Source organism: Pseudophryne corroboree, chromosome 4 (genome assembly GCF_028390025.1).
Source record: "Pseudophryne corroboree isolate aPseCor3 chromosome 4, aPseCor3.hap2, whole genome shotgun sequence".
NCBI classification, from domain to species: Eukaryota; Metazoa; Chordata; class Amphibia; order Anura; family Myobatrachidae; genus Pseudophryne; species Pseudophryne corroboree.
The window spans coordinates 461,402,811-461,420,507 of record NC_086447.1 but is presented as its reverse complement, the minus strand read 5'-3'; the positions used below and the strand labels follow the sequence as shown (position 1 = coordinate 461,420,507).

General features: G+C 42.5%; 1 protein-coding gene across 1 annotated transcript in view; it reads right to left on the bottom strand.

Moving 5' to 3' along the window:
* KLHL32 (kelch like family member 32) overlaps window positions 1–17,697 on the bottom strand; it is a 320,778-nt gene that overhangs the window by 6,013 nt on the left and 297,068 nt on the right. The window contains exon 10 of the mRNA XM_063917019.1: window positions 7,657–7,751. Coding sequence (XP_063773089.1) covers window positions 7,657–7,751 — 95 coding nt within the window. The remainder of the gene's footprint in view (window positions 1–7,656; window positions 7,752–17,697) is intronic.

Below are 17,697 nucleotides of genomic sequence, written 5' to 3'. Positions count from 1 at the left end.
AAGCCCATATCTGTTTGTCCATTCGGACAGGGCAGAGCTGCGGACTCGTCCCCAGTTCTCTCCCTAAGGTGGTGTCAGTGTTTCACCTGAACCAGCTTATTGTGGTGTCTTGCGCCTACTAGGGACTTGGAGGACTCCAAGTTGCTAGATGTGGTCAGGGCCCTGAAAATATAGGTTCCAGGACGGCTGGAGTCAGGAAAACTGACTTGCTGTTATCCTGTATGCACCCAACAAACTGGGTGCTCTTGCTTTTAAGCAGACTTTTGCTAGTTGGATGTGTAATACAATTCAGCTTGCACATTCTGTGGCAGGCCTGCCACAGCCAAAATATGTAAATGCCCATTCCACAAGGAAGGTGGGCTCATCTTGGGCGGCTGCCCGAGGGGTCTCGGCTTTACAACTTTGCCGAGCGGCTATTTAGTCAGGGGCAAACACGTTTGTAAAATCCTACAAATTTGATACCCTGGCTAAGGAGGACCTGGAGTTCTCTCATTCGGTGCTGCAGAGTCATCCGCACTCTCCCGCCCGTTTGGGAGCTTTGGTATAATCCCCATGGTCCTTTCAGGAACCCCAGCATCCACTAGGACGATAGAGAAAATAAGAATTTACTTACCGATAATTCTATTTCTCGGAGTCCGTAGTGGATGCTGGGCGCCCATCCCAAGTGCGGATTATCTGCATTACTTGTACATAGTTACAAAAATCGGGTTATTATTGTTGTGAGCCATCTTTTCAGAGGCTCCGCTGTTATCATACTGTTAACTGGGTTCAGATCACAGGTTGTACAGTGTGATTGGTGTGGCTGGTATGAGTCTTACCCGGGATTCATAAATCCTTCCTTATTGTGTACGCTCGTCCGGGCACAGTACCTAACTGAGGCTTGGAGGAGGGTCATAGGGGGAGGAGCCAGTGCACACCACCTGATCCTAAAGCTTTACTTTTTGTGCCCTGTCTCCTGCGGAGCCGCTATTCCCCATGGTCCTTTCAGGAACCCCAGCATCCACTACGGACTCCGAGAAATAGAATTATCGGTAAGTAAATTCTTATTTTTTTTATTATTATTATTATTATTATTATTATTATTATTTGGAAAGCATAGATCTCTCACATCTTGCTAAAAATCTAAGTGAAATACAGTAAAATTTAGTTTGTCTCAATTTAGTGCATGTCCCAGCTTACTGAATACTGCTGTGTGCAGAATGGGTTTCAGGTGAGCTGTAGACTGTATCTTTTAGTAAGGCTATTTTAGATACAGGTTTTCCTAACCTTTTTCCTTTTGAACATTCTACTGCAGCCCCTAAGGAAAGGGGTATCAATGATTTAATTGGAAAAATAATGCTAAAAGATGCAAAAGTTGCTGTTCTCTGCAGTTTATGATGTCTTCTTGATGGAGAATCTGTTGAATTCTTTGATTATTTTGTTTAATCTGTACACCAGCCACTCCTCAAATGACAAAACTAGCTAAATGGATAACACACATTGGTTAACACAAACTTTTGAGGCCTAAAAAATATCGTTCTCCAGTAACTTTAGATAGTGAAGTAATTGAATCTGAAGGGATTTGAAAGATGGGGTCTGCTATATTGGACTTCACATATACTGAATTGGTAGAAATTTCTGTCAAGGGAAATTTCAATATAGATTGTAAATGGTTTAATTAAATATGTAGAGTTATGGATGATTAGGAAGTCACAAAAAAACAGAATGTACACAGTGGGTCATGCTAAGAAATGAATAACACCTTTACCTTTTATATTCTACAAAATGAAAGGTATTATAGAAGAATAGAAATATCCAGATGCCAAACTAATGCATTAATAATAAATTGTGGATCTCTTTTCTTCAGGTAAATAAGTTGTTGGGATGTGCTTCCCAAATGATACTACTTCATTTGAGGAGGAGTTTGTTTGTTTTTTGTTTTTTTGGGGGTGGGTTTAAGATAGTATAGATAGGAAAGCTTTAGGTGTGTGAAAGAAACACTATTTAGCCACAGGAGCAGCATTAAAGTCAGCAGGCACTACAAAACCTCATCTTCAAAAGCAGGTCAAAATGCAGAAAAAGCATTTTCTTACCTTTTGCATTACACAAATTATTTTATTAATACCCAGTTTAGTAGTGCTCCTCTTCTACTTCGTTTATGGTATAGGTACAGTATTGCTTATACAAATCTATTAGTAAGAATCCCCATGTAATTACAACATCTTTATGCTTGACTGCCTTTTCCATTTGCATTGATAATTGACTTTCTGTAAACTCTGTTATAGTTGGTTTATAAGGAATCCCAATCAGCACTTTTGATTTTTCTTTTTCTCATCCTATATATCTAATTTTTCTCACAGATCTCCTCCTGCAGGCTAGACCTTAAACATGGTTTAACATAAACACAGCTACTGCATATCATAACTGCCATGTACCATAATAATTCAAGTCCACCTAAAACATCTGGAGACTTCAAGCCTTAAATAAATATAAATATATATATATATATATATATATATTTATTTTTTATTTATTTTTTATTAATTCGGTATGATATATCGATGGACAGGATGCTGGTGGCCACAATACCGACCATCAGAATACAGTCCCCCAAAAAGTACTGTAACCTGCCCCTAACCCTCCCTTGTGGGTGCCTAACCCCACTCCCCAGTACCTAACCACCCCGTTCCTGTTCCTGCTACCTAACCCACAAGCGCTTCCCACTAAAAGTTTTCAGGATTCCTAGCATCAGTATTTCGTCGGTATTTCGGCCACCAGGATCCTGTCTGGCAGCATTGTAACTACATTCCCTTTTTATGTGTTCTCTGTTAGTTCTAATTCTAAGAGTATCTGTTTCATTAACTACTGGGTATCCTGCCTTGTACACTGTTCCTATCTTCAATACCTCCCACATCCTTAATTCAAGTTTCAACTCGTTCTGAGTCACCCAATTATCTTTTCCCCGTGCATAACTACTTTTACACACTGAGGTGTAGACTATTCTTATTATGGAAACTTCCATCCCTAGAGACTTGACCTAGTTCTCTGAGAATCCAAAGCCTTCCCTCATACTCTTAACTTCTCAACCACTGAGTAAACTCCCTAAGCTATCATTGTCTTTCAGGTGTACCATGTAGCAAATGTAGATTTCATGATAAATTACTACAAAGGTTTAAATAAAATACCTTTGAGTATTCTATTGGACTTCCACTTCATTTTAGTGCCCAATGCAGGTGTTCATAACAAAGTCTTCAAAGCACACTAACAGTCTAGGTCATAGGTTCTCAAACTCTGTACTCAAGACCCCAAACCGATCATTTTTTCCAGGTCTCCACAAAGAATCACAAGTGAATTAAGTAATCTACCTGTAGAGCCTTTAAAATAAAATGTGTAATGAGTAATGAGTACATCTGTGCACCTGCTAAGTGACCTTGAAAATGTTGGGGGTCCCGAGGACCGAGTTTGAGAAAGACTGGTGAGCATAGGTGACTTACTTAGTACCTCAGTTAATTTGATTTAACCATCTGTCCTCTATCACTATAACCTGTACTATTAGTGTGCCTTGAGGACCGAGGTTGGGAAACATTGGCTCAATGTTCACCATGACCGCAGGGTCCCTCCCAACAAGAATGTGACTTGACTGACAATACTCTATGCCTGACTCAAGTACCTCTACACAGCTATTACGGATTACTCTATATGTCCCATAATAACTCCCATTACTGCAGCTGTGATTTCTGAACCTGTTGCTCATTAAATCATTTTTGTTTCATAATGTATTTTATAGTCATCTTATATCACAGAACCAAACAGATTTATTCTGTAATTCTTACCACTAATAAACACAATTCTTCTGTCAAAATAAGCTTTTCTTAATTACAACTAACTACAGTTGTTGATTATAAAAATATTCACTTTTCCTAAGATGTACCAAATGAATGCTTGATGTAATCAGTTGTCTTCAATGGTCACATTATTGACTCAAGTTCCCTTATGTAACATTGAAGTGTAATTAAAATAATTACACCTGTGTGTAAGTCCAATAATTGGGTAGGGCATTTAGAAACCAAGAGCATTCAAAGCACATATGAAAAAAAGTTATGTGCCACTTAAGATATAAGAACAGACTTACAATATCCCCTAACCACCTACATTGTGATTAAATGGACATAATATTGCACAGCTGTGAATTTGTCCACACTATCCTCCAAAACTGTTGCCATCAAGAGACCAGGCTTTTTCATAAATGGGAGGAACAGTCTGGCACGTCACAACCAACACTTTATAGAAGGTTGGCAAAAAGGAAACTAATGAAATCCTCCCTAAAACTTGACAGAAAGCTAAACTGCCAAAATCTCACTTGCAACATGCATACTATTATATATACCCCATAAGCTGCTAGCTTTTATGGTTGGCTTCCCTGTGTATCTTAACATATAACATACTTCAAATAAATCTGAACTGGATGTACAGTAGTCTGCCCCTCTTGATTGGCTAGCCCAGAGATGCTCAAACTCGGTCCTCAAGGCACTCCAATGGTCCAGGATTTAAGTATATCCATGTTTGGCTACATGTGGCTTAATTAGCACCTCAGTCAATTTGATTTAACCATCTATGCTGATCTATGGATATACCTAAAACCTGGACTGTTGGGGAGCCTTGAGGACGGCATTTGAGAACCTCTGGGCTAGCCCTCTATATTGGAAAAGCTGAAATTGTATACAGGTTAAAAGTGAACAAATTCTGTGTTATAAACAAACCGCTAGCCATATGTACAGCAGCAGTCAAATATAGGTAAAAACTAGTGAAAAAGAAGAGTAACTCTTGGAATGAAGCTTGTCCATTGAGCCAAAACACTGGGTATGTACACTGTGGGATAGGTGCCTAGTATCATGTAGAACCCACTCTAGCCCAGCAAAGTGTGGCAACTCAACATGGTTTGATTGCACAAGTGAATAGAAGACCTCTATAATAGAGATGTTGACCCATGCCTTCCTACAGCTCCCTGATATTTGTAGGTGTGAATGGACCTCTCTACTACATCCCATAAATGTTTGATTGGGTTCATGTCGTGTGAACATGGTGGCCACACCATTCATCGGAGCTCTCCAGAATGCTCCTCAAACCAATTTCCGGACAACTTGGGACTGAAGACACAGTCCATTGTCCTGATTATTCCATCATTGTGGGGGTATATGAAGGGCTGAAAATGGTCATCAAGCAATGCAACATAGTGGTCACAGGTCAAGGACATGTCCAAGTGGACCCAACCCATGCAACGTGAACACACCCTACACCATTCTGGAACCACCACAAGCCTGCATGGGGTCTTGACAATTGGGGTCCATGGCCTCATCTGCATCACACCTGAACCCTATTGTCAGCCCAAAACAACTGAAACTGAAATTCACTGAACCATGGCACATGTTGCCAGTCCTCTAGAGTCCAATTAGCGATGTCACAAGCCCAGGTGAGGTGCTGTTTCCAGTGTCGTAGTATTAACAGGTTACAATTTCAGAGGGTTACCACCTGCGCACTGAGGCAATGCTACCTATTGAATTTGGCGAGCTGCTAATGTTTGTAGGTGATCTATCCTACTAGGTAAATTGCAGAGTATGTATAACACAGCGCTCAGCCCCTGATATCTGACCGTAAAGGGTGTCAGTGTTAACCTTGTATATGCAGTCTTGATTTTAATATGTCACAGGTGTGAATTATAAATTTCATTGATTTGTGTCAAACATATAAGTCACAAATTGAGGTATTAATTGAATTTTTAATTAGGAGTCACAGTGCTCCTCCCAGACAATTTGTTATTACTTTAAGTTATCCTTAAACTACTAAGAGTTAATTCTGACCATGCAAATTGCGTGAATTTTTCTCCTGTAAAATGACTTTAATAGTCTCTGATCACTATCATAGTCCCGCAAAGTTAGTGCACCCAAATGATCCAATTTAACGAAGTATAGGTTAAAATGCTGATCGCAAAATGTACTTATTAAAGGTAGTGTTTCGCCCTATACAGAGCCGTCCTTAGTACTGCTAACCGCAGCAGAAACTTAAATATAAATAGAAAATGCAGGTATGCGGTGGGGGATATATGTTCTGGGGGTGCGGCGTCCCGTAACCCTCAGGTGCATATACTTACCCTTCTTCTTCTGATCGTCCTTGTCTTTCGTCCCCCGCTGTGCTTGCTTCTCCCTCCGTCTCGGTCCCCGGTCGGTGTAAACCTTCTGTGTGCAAGCCTGCTCACCGATGTATGGACCTCCGGGACGACGAAACCACCGGCGGCTACGGCACTTCCGGGTACTGTTAGCCTGTTGTAGGCATTCAGTCCCCGGCGCGCTGCAGCACTGACGGCGGCTCCACTTCACTAGCCAGTGAAGGAGACTGTAGGAGCAGAAAGCGGTCGATGCTGTCAGCGGTTCTTTGAAGATAATATATGTTAGATCGTGTCTTGTTCCTCCAACACGTTTCAGCCTTAATTGGCCTTCCTCTGGGAGCAGTGTATCAGGATACTGACAGCATCGACCGCTTTCTGCTCCTACAGTCTCCTTCACTTGCTAGTGAAGTGGAGCCGCCGTCAGTGCTGCAGCGCGCCGGGGACTGAATGCCTACAACAGGCTAACAGTACCCGGAAGTGCCGTAGCCGCCGGTGGTCTCGTCGTCCCGGAGGTCCATACATCGGTGAGCAGGCTTGCACACAGAAGGTTTACACCGACCGGGGACCGAGACGGAGGGAGAAGCAAGCACAGCGGGGGACGAAAGACAAGGACGATCAGAAGAAGAAGGGTAAGTATATGCACCTGAGGGTTACGGGACGCCGCACCCCCAGAACATATATCCCCCACCGCATACCTGCATTTTCTATTTATATTTAAGTTTCTGCTGCGGTTAGCAGTACTAAGGACGGCTCTGTATAGGGCGAAACACCACCTTTAATAAGTACATTTTGCGATCAGCATTTTAACCTATACTTCGTTAAATTTAATCATTTGGGTGCACTAACTTTGCGGGACTATGATAGTGATCAGAGACTATTAAAGTCATTTTACAGGAGAAAAATTCACGCAATTTGCATGGTCAGAATTAACTCTTAGTAGTTTAAGGATAACTTAAAGTAATAACAAATTGTCTGGGAGGAGCACTGTGACTCCTAATTAAAAATTCAATTAATACCTCAATTTGTGACTTATATGTTTGACACAAATCAATGAAATTTATAATTCACACCTGTGACATATTAAAATCAAGACTGCATATACAAGGTTAACACTGACACCCTTTACGGTCAGATATCAGAGGCTGAGCGCTGTGTTATACATACTCTGTAGTATTAACAGGGACACTCTGGTGTGTCTTCTGCTTCCATATTCCATGCAAGCTAAAGAACGCTGCCTTGACCTGCTGAATATGCATCTGGTATCTCCTGTATTGAATGTGAATGTAATTAGAGCCAGTGTCACTTGCCTGTTACCATGGACAATTCTAGACATGTTCTTCTAGTCACGATCAGTAAGCACCTGTGGTTGGCTACTGCACTGTCCATGATGGGTGGTAATGCCTTCCATGAGGTAGTAGTACACACGTGATACCGTAAATCGAGGACTGTTGAATGTCCATACAACTTCAGAAATGGAATGCCAATTTTGAAGCTCTATAATATGTTATGCTTACCTGTATACATGCTAAAGGTTCATTTGTCCAAATTGAATAACCTCCAACCAAATAGATTCTTCCATTATGCACAGCGACTCCAGACTCATTTTGTCCTTTGCAACAGAAAGAGAAATTATACTGCTGTATGGTTCCTGTGTCACTGTAAAAGTTACAACTAAAATGGCCAAATCTGCAAAACTCAAGCATAGAAATAGATCCCTACATTTTTTTAGCGACATTAAATACAAATCATGGAACTTGGTAAATCCTGCCCCTACTGTATGTCAAATAGAGTGAATTGCACTCTATGAATAGAATGTGGGATTGTGTATTTACTGCAGCTACTTCTGTTTTGACAAATACCTTTGGGTGCCTACATGGACCGAAGAGGATCTATTGCATAGCATTTTGTAAGTAGTAAATGGGGTACACATGGGATTGGGGGCTGTTTATTTCAATAAAAATGTTGTAACATGTAGTGTGTCTTCTGTCTATTTTTTTTTATATTTCCTTTACAGGTGCCAGCCTGCCTACTATGGCATGCTGGCACTTGTGGTCATCTAGTGCCAGCTTGGCAGTCAGTGGCAGCCCTAAAAATTGTGCATGACCAGGCTTGTTGGGACCTACAGTGCACCAGCAAAGGAAATATGCTATTAATACCTTTGTACCCACCACCCTGGCATATGGAGAAGAGACCTAATGCTTTTGGTATTAGGGCTGGTTGTACAAAAGAGGGGGCCCACGACCCCACTGCGGAAACCGGCAATGGTGCCAGATGGCATAGAACCGTGTCATGGGGGCCTCCACAGTACAAGTCTTCCCTCTTACTTAGTAAATACTATATCCTTTTAACCACAAAGCTACTGGCCCATCGTTATGAAATGATGGCAAAACTGATGCTTAGTAAAATTACCCCATGGAGTCGATGTCAACACTTAAATGAAGTATGCAACTCATCCTTACTGTACCATGACTGAAGAATCCATACCATATTTATGCAGCTGCCATGTACAGTAAGTGACTGTCTGACGCTTTAACCCAGTGTTAATTTCTCTTACGTCCTAGAGGATGCTGGGGACTCCAAAAGGACCATGGGGTATAGACGGGATCCGCAGGAGACATGGGCACACTAAAAGACTTTTACTGGGTGTGAACTGGCTCCTCTATGCCCCTCCTCCAGACTTCAGTTAGATTCTGTGCCCAGGAGTGACTGGACACACACTAGGGGAGCTCTACTGAGTTTCTCTGGAAAGACTTTTGTTAGGTTTTTTATTTTCAGGGAGACCTGCTGGCTACAGGCTCCCTGCATCGTGGGACTGGGGAGAGAAGTCAGACCTACTTCTTCTTAGTTCAAAGGCTCTGCTTCTTAGGCTACTGGACACCATTAGCTCCAGAGGGTTCGATCACTTGGTGCGCCTAGCTGCTTGTTCCCGGAGCCGCACCGTCACCCGCCTCACAGAAGAAAGAAGCCGGGTGAGTATTAGAAGAACAGAAGACTTCAGTGACGGCAGAAGACTTCAGTAACGGAGGTACAGCGGTCGCGCTGCGCTCCATGCTCCCACACACACCAACGGCACTCACAGGGGGGGGGAGTGCCCTGGGCAGCAGTTACTGAGGGTCTTTTTCAACTGGCCAGAGGCATATTCGGTGCCCGGGCACCGTATACGATACCCCCGCCAGTATAAATATTTTCAAATTTGAGCAGGACTACAGCGCGCCGGGAAGGGGCGGGGCTTAGCCGCACAGCTCACCGGCGCCATTTTCTCTCTCCACAGCTGCTGCAGAGACGCTGGCCCGGACCTCCAAGCTTACAAGTAACAAGGGAGCAAAACGTGGGAGGGGGGCACAGGCAATTTGGTGCTTTATATGTTATATTTTTACAGCGCCAACATATATATATATTATTTGCACAATAGAAAATAGAAACTGAGACTTAACTAGCGCGTTCTCAATTCCTGCTGACTCTTGTAGTTCCACAGAGTTCCATTAATCATAGTTGGATGCCATATGGAGAAAGAAAGTATGTATATAGTGAAATACCGTTTTAATAGTAAAACATATATAACATACAAATGAATAAAAAATACACATATCCACAATATTGCACAATCCCTTCAAGCAAAAAACAGGAGGACAGGCTAATTACCAGATGATTCTGAACTGTGGTTTAGACAGTTCTGAAAACGCATGTAAGATGTTATATGGGATTTCCGGATAGTCCCACCATGCAGGTAACAGATCTTACTGAGTACTGGTCCTTACGTCCGTCCCCCGGCATGTCGGGAAACAACCTACGCGTTTCTACCCCTAGCTGGGGTCTTTCTCAAGGTTTTACAAACTGAATGCTTCCTTCCCTCCTCATACTGATATTTAAACCTCCATCCACCAATGAAACTGCTAGGCATCCAGCTGGATCCTATACATCATTATTACCTAAGAGTTCCATGATCCTCTGCCAGAGTGTCCATAGCAGCTCTAATCCTGATCCAGAAACAGCCCGTGGGCGGGTTTGTTGCCATGCCGACCTGCCTCGTCCCACAGGCTACTCATGTCCACAGTGTGCAGGGAATAGGTGGGCGGGTTCATCACTATGGCAACCCGCTTGTCCATGTACTCTCCCGTTCAGCGCAATGTTGCGCGACGTCACGTCCGGACCGGCGTCTCCATGCGCTTAGTACTTACGGTGCCCAATCACCGATCGTTGTAAGTCTCTCAATCAGGATATCTGTCCCAGCCATTCACTTAACAGACACCGGATCCTCCATTAATTCTTTAGAAGAACAGTGTAGTCGAATTGGATTCACTTCTGACGTAACGTCACTTCCGGTCCTGTTGTCATAGGGACCGGTAAACCTGATACTCCACATTTCTGGACCAGGTGCTGTAACATTCTCTTAGCCTCCGTTCGTCATCCGTAAATGTTCTAACGCAAATCATATATCAATAATAGAGTATCACCCTAATCAAACGGTGAAGTCCAAACGTGTCATAATAAATAATCCATGTCTCCTAAAATATAAATATCAGTATGAGGAGGGAAGGAAGCATTCAGTTTGTAAAACCCTGAGAAAGACCCCAGCTAGGGGTAGAAATGCGTAGGTTGTTTCCTGACAAGCCGGGGGACGGACGTAAGGACCAGTACTCAGTAAGATCTGTTACCTGCATGGTGGGACTATCCGGAAATCCCATATAACATCTTGCATGCGTTTTCAGAACTGTCTAAATCACAGTTCAGAATCATCTGGTAATTAGCCTGTCCTCCTGTTTTTTGCTTGAAGGGATTGTGCAATATTGTGGATATCTGTGTATTTTTTATTCAATTGTATGTATGTTATATCTGTTTTACTATTAAAACGGTATTTCACTATATACATACTTTCTTTCTCCATATGGCATCCAACTATGATTAATGGAACTCTGTGGAACTACAAGAGTCAGCAGGAATTGAGAACGCGCTATTTAAGTCTCAGTTTCTATTTTCTATTGTGCACTTTATTGGTGAGGGGTGAAGGAAAACCTCCTATGAAGCTTTGAGACTATACCAGCAGCTGCATTTGCGCACGAAGCTTTCCTATTCATTCTTGCATTGTGTTTTATTTCCTTCTATAGTGAAATCATTGTGCAGCATATTATGTTTAAGTTAAGAGAAACTCGCAAGTCCACCTTCCACTATGTTTTTAGGGAGGAGGGAGACTCCACAGTGTTGGTAGATGAAAACCTAGAAGGATTAATGAAGAAATTGGAGGTGGTTCTTTTAAGGGAGAGTAGAATCTGGTGGGAGATGGTTACATTAGAAAGGTACCTCTCCCACCAGATGATCCCCAAAGGATTAATCATTCAAAAAAATGCCACTTTTTCCTCATCAAATGAATCCTTTTCATTGGAGTGGAATAAGATTCTTAAAACTTGCTCCCTGTCCCTAATTAATTTAATTGTGGCGGACAGGAAACAAGAACTGACCAAGTTAGAAAAGGAGATAGCCGACTATAGAACCTTGATCCATCCATTTAAAGATCTACAGGAGTTTAAAGATCTGGAAAAAAGGATAGAGAATAGCTTGAAAAAGAATGAGAAAGCATTAATAGAACGAAAGGTTAGGAAATTTAACAGAGATAAAAAAAAGCGACCAACTAGAAGAACAGGAATTAACAACAGAAGATGAGGCGGAAGATTTAGTAGGAGAGAGAACAGACCTACCCCAACCTCATATTTCAACTTTTAACAGAAAGAGAACACAACAAGTTCCTCCATATAGGGGAAGACGAGATTCAGGAAGAAGACAGTACAATAAGTATTCAAGACAGGACTGCAAACATAGATCGTTAACACCATACTCTAGAGAACCTGGATATAGAGAATACAGAGGGGAAGATAGGGGGTGGATGTCCAGGAACTATAGAGAGCCTAGAAGAGAAGATAAAGAGTGGAGACCTAGGAACCGTGTTCACTTTTCAAACAGAAGAGACTGGAGTAGGAATGTGAACAATAGAGAAGGGGAATCGAGAAGGAATAGTCCCAGTAGAATTCCAAATTACAATAGATTTAGACCGCTAGAAGAACTCCCACAGTCCCCGGTGCCTTTTTTATCCAGGGGGAGGAATCAAGGACACCGGAGATAAGGAAAAGAGGGAGGAGGGGTGGGAAACTGAAGAAGAAATCAAAACAAAATGGAAGGAAAGTCAAAAGAAAACGTAAGAAGAAAATAATGGGGAACCCACCTTCAGACATAGAACGATCATCAAACATGGAGGCAAAGGTCAAAATTTTTAACCTCAGCGACCATATCTTGGCAAAAGAAGAGATCTCCCTGATAGCAAAGGGTCTCAAATATGCACCGGCACTTTCTCTAAACAAATTCAGCACATATGTGGATTTGCACAAATTTGTAAAAAATTATGCATCAAGAAATTTTTCCTGATGAAAGAAGACGGTACCACTATAAGCATCCCAGAAACTACAGACACTCCTTTTAAACCAAAGTCAGTTTTTAATCCAATGCATGTTAAAGGAAATTTTATAGAGACTTTTTTAAAACTTGTGTCGGACGACATTCAACAGATGGAAGCGAGGATTCCCAGACCCAATCTCACTTTTAAGGAACGAGAAGAATTGAAAAGTTTGAAGGCTAACGAGGATCTGGTAATCAAACCTACTGACAAAGGGGGGGGGGGGAGTAGTCATCATGACAAGGGAGGAGTATGAGAGTGAAATAATTAGACAAATAGAGGATGGGATCACCAATCGCCGATTGAGATCGGATCCAACCGAAAAAATACAAAAGGCTTTATGTGAATTGGTAGAAGAACATCACCAAAAGGGAATCCTACAGGAAAGGGAAATGAGGTTTATCTGCATTACAGAGCCGGTGATCCCAGTGATTTACGTCCTGCCGAAGGTTCACAAAGACCCAAAGAAACCTCCAGGGCGCCCAATTGTCTCAGGGATAGGCTCAATAACCTCCAATTTGTCGGAATATATTGACTACTTCCTACAGCCATTAGTCTCTAAGAACAAGGCCCACTTAAAGGACACGGGAGATTTTTTGAGGACAATGAAGGAATTACCGTGGGAGGAGGGACTGCTGTTAGTCACAGCCGATGTTTGGTCACTCTACACAATAATCGAACATAAGGCAGTTTTAAGATCACTACAGATTGCTCTTAATAATAGTGAACTGAACAAGGACCTCCAAGAATTTATACTTAAAGGAGTAAATTTTATTTTAGAAAATAATTATTTCTCTTTTAACGGTACCTTTTATCTTCAATGTGTGGGTACAGCGATGGGCACCAGGTTCGCTCCAAGTTATGCCAACATCTTCATGGGACAGTGGGAAGATGAAAAACTCTGGAACCACTGTCCCTTTGGAGCGAACCTGGTGCTATGGAGACGGTACATAGACGACGTCTTTTTTGTGTGGAGAGACCCTTTTAGACGAATTTTTAACCTATCTTAATACTAATGATTTAAATATCTATTTTACCTTTGAAAAGAGTTTTGAAACTGTCAACTTTCTAGATGTATCAGTCTATGTAGAGAGTGGTAATTTTAATACCATGACTTTAAAAAAAAAACACTGACTCAGGAGCCTATATCAATGCTAAAAGCTGCCACCATCCAGATTGGTTGGGCTCAATCCCCGAGAGGCAATTTAGGCGACTCAAGAGAAATTGCACTAAAGAGGAGATCTTTCTCAAACAAGCAGATGAGATGCAATCTAGATTTGAAGCATCTGGATATAAGAGAGAAAGTTTTAGATGCTAAGAACAAAGTAGCCAAAATAGATAGGAATATCCTCTTGCAGCCCAAGGATATAGCGAAGAAAAAGGAAGATTCCAACTTTGAATGGGCTTTTATCACTACATATAATAGTCAATATAGGGATATAGAGAAAACTATGGCCAGACATTGAAAGGTGCTAAAGAAAGATCCCATTATAGGGGCAATAATTCCGACAAAACCCAAGTGCATTTTCAGAAAAGCACCCAGTTTAAGAACTAACCTGGTTAGGAGTGCATTTCCCCCTAAGAAAGCCATGAGCACAATAAAATCAAAAGGTTTCTTTCGTTGTGGCCTCTGCCTAGGATGTAGAGGAATCCACTCTGAGACCAGTAAGATTACACAAGTCATTATTAATAAACGGGAATGGAAGATAAATGAGTTTATTACATGCAATTCATCAAATGTTGTATACGCAATAGAGTGTACATGTGGCCTCTGGTATTTGGGCCGCACCTCCAGAACATTAAAAACCCGTATTAGTGAACATCTAAGGAATATAAGGAAAGGTCTAAATACGCATGCTTTATCTGAACACTTTAGGACTGTACATCAGTGTAGGACTTCTGCCATTAGGCGGTTCTGTGGGATAAAACATGTAAAAGGTAACTGGAGGTGCAAGGATGTTTCAAGTCAGCTAGCTAAGAAGGAAATGCAGCTGATTTATGAATTTGGCACTTTAAAGCCGGGAGGGATCAATTCCGATTTTGAGGTCAAATGGTTTCTTTAGGGCCTGTTTAGTTTTATTAGTCATTTTATCAGGATTTTTATGTGTATAAATATCGTGTTCTTATTCTCTATTATAATTATATTTTAGGAGACATGGATTATTTATTATGACACGTTTGGACTTCACCGTTTGATTAGGGTGATACTCTATTATTGATATATGATTTGCGTTAGAACATTTACGGATGACAAACGGAGGCTAAGAGAATGTTACAGCACCTGGTCCAGAAATGTGGAGTATCAGGTTTACCGGTCCCTATGACAACAGGACCGGAAGTGACGTTACGTCAGAAGTGAATCCAACTCGACTACGCTGTTCTTCTAAAGAATTAATGGAGGATCCAGTGTCTGTTAAGTGAATGGCTGGGACAGGTATTCTGATTGAGAGACTTACAACGATCCGTGATTGGGCACCGCAAGTACTAAGCGCATGGAGACTCCGGTCCCCATGACAACGGGACCAGAAGTGACGTCGCGCAACATTGCGCTGAACGGGAGAGTACATGGACAAGCGGGTTGCCATAGTGATGAACCCGCCCACCTATTCCCTGCACACTGTGGACATGAGTAGCCTGTGGGACGAGGTGGGTCGGCATGGCAACAAACCCGCCCACGGGCTGTTTCTGGATCAGGATTAGAGCTGCTATGGACACTCCGGCAGAGGATCATGGAACTCTTAGGTAATAATGATGTATAGGATCCAGCTGGATGCCTAGCAGTTTCATTGGTGGATGGAGGTTTAAATATCAGTATGAGGGAGGGAAGGAAGCATTCAGTTTGTAAAACCTTGAGAAAGACCCCAGCTAGGGGTAGACGGACGTAAGGACCAGTACTCAGTAAGATCTGTTACCTGCATGGTGGGACTCTCCGGAAATCCCATATAACATCTTGCATGCGTTTTCAGAACTGTCTAAACCACAGTTCAGAATCATCTGGTAATTAGCCTGTCCTCCTGTTTTTTGCTTGAAGGGATTGTGCAATATTGTGGATATCTGTGAATTTTTTATTCATTTGTATGTTATATATGTTTTACTATTAAAACGGTATTTCACTATATACATACTTTCTTCATATGGCATCCAACTATGATTAATGGAACTCTGTGGAACTACAAGAGTCAGCAGGAATTGAGAACGCGCTAGTTAAGTCTCAGTTTCTATTTTCTATTGTGCACTTTATTGGTGAGGGGTGAAGGAAAACCTCCTATGAAGCTTTGAGACTATACTAGCAGTTGCATTTGCGCACAAAGTTTTCCTATTCATTCTTGCAACATATATTATTTGTAGTATATGGGCGCTGGGGTGTGAGCTGGCATACTCCCTCTGTGTTCTCTCTACAGGCTTCCCTGTGGGTCTGTCACCTTTCTTTGGCCGGTGTGGGTGTGTCGGTACTGTCTGTCGACATGTCTGAGGCTTAGTGTTCCTCCCCAGAGGAAGTTACAGGGGGCGCAAAAAAAGATTTGGGAATGACTGTCGGTACAGCCGACTGCTGATTGGGTGAATATGTTGAGTACACTGAATGCAAATGTGGCATTATTGTCTAAAAGGTTGGATAAATCTGATTCTCAGACACAGACATGGAGGAAATCCATAGAGGACGCTTTGTCTCAGGTACAGACCACCTCAGGGTCACAAAAACGTTCATTTACCCAGATGGCAGATACAGATACCGACACAGACTCTGATTCCAGTGTCGATTTCAATGAGGCTACTTTACATCCAAAGGTAGTTAAGAGTATTCAGTACATGATTGTGGCTATTAAAGATGTTTTGCATATTTCTGAAGAGCCCCCTGTTCCAGATACACGGGTTTGTTTATTTAAAGGGAAAAGACCTGAGGTGAAGTTTCCCCCCTCTCATGAACTGAACGCTCTTTGTGAAAAGGCTTGGGAGTCGCCTGACAAAAGGTGGCAGATTCCCAGAGAATTTTTATGGCATATCCTTTCCCCTCTGATGACAGGGAGAAATGGGAGTCGTCTCCCAATGTGGACAAGGCTCTATCCCGATTGTCCAAGAAGGTGGCTGCCCTCAAGGATCCGGCGGATCACAAGCAGGAGACGACATTGAAGGCCATTTTCGTTACTACTGGTGCGTTACTGAGACCTGCTGTGGCGTCGGCGTGGGTGAGTAGTGCTATTGCTAAGTGGGCTGATAATTTAGCTTCTGATATGGATACCCTTGATAAGGATAACATTCTTTTGACTCTTGGTTATATCAAGGATGCTGCAGATTACCTAAAGGATGCGGCACGGGATATTGGCCTCTTGGGATCAAGAGCCAATGCCATGGCGGTCTCGGCCAGGAGGGCGCTGTGGATTCATCAATGTAATGCTGATGCCGACTCCAAGAAAGCTATGGAAGCTCTTCCTTTTAAAGGTAGTGTCTTGTTTGGTGATGGCCTTGCGGACCTGGTGTCTACCGCTACTGCGGATAAGTCATCTTTTCTTCCTTATGTTCTCACACAACAGAAAAAGGCGCCCCATTATCAGATGCAGTCCTTTCGGCCTAATAAATACAAAAAAGGAAAGGGCTCGTCCTTCCTTGCTTCAAAGGGTAGAGCAAAGGGAAAGAGGTCTCCTGCCGTGTCTGGCGCCCAGGACCAAAAGTCCTCCACCGCATGACGCTGGGGCTCCCCTGCAGGAGTCCGTGCCGGTGGGGGGCCGTCTCCGATTCTTCAGTCAGGTCTGGTTTCATTCGGCCCTGGATCCTTGGGTCTTAGACATAGTGTCCCAAGGGTACAAACTGGAGTTTCAGGAGATACCCCCCGCTGCTTTTTCAAGCCGGCCTTGCCAGTTTCTCTTCCAGAAAGGGAAGTAGTAAATGCTGCGATACAAAAGCTGTGTCAACAGAGGGTCATTGTACCGGTTCCCCCGTCCCAACGGGGGGAAGGGTTCTATTCGAGCCTCTTTGTCGTGCCGAAACCTAAAATCCCTCAATCCATACTTGAAAACTTTCAAGTTCAAGATGGAATCTCTTCGAGCTGTAATCTCCAGCCTAGAAGGGGGGATTTTATGGCATCAGTCGACATAAAGGATGCCTACTTAGACGTCCC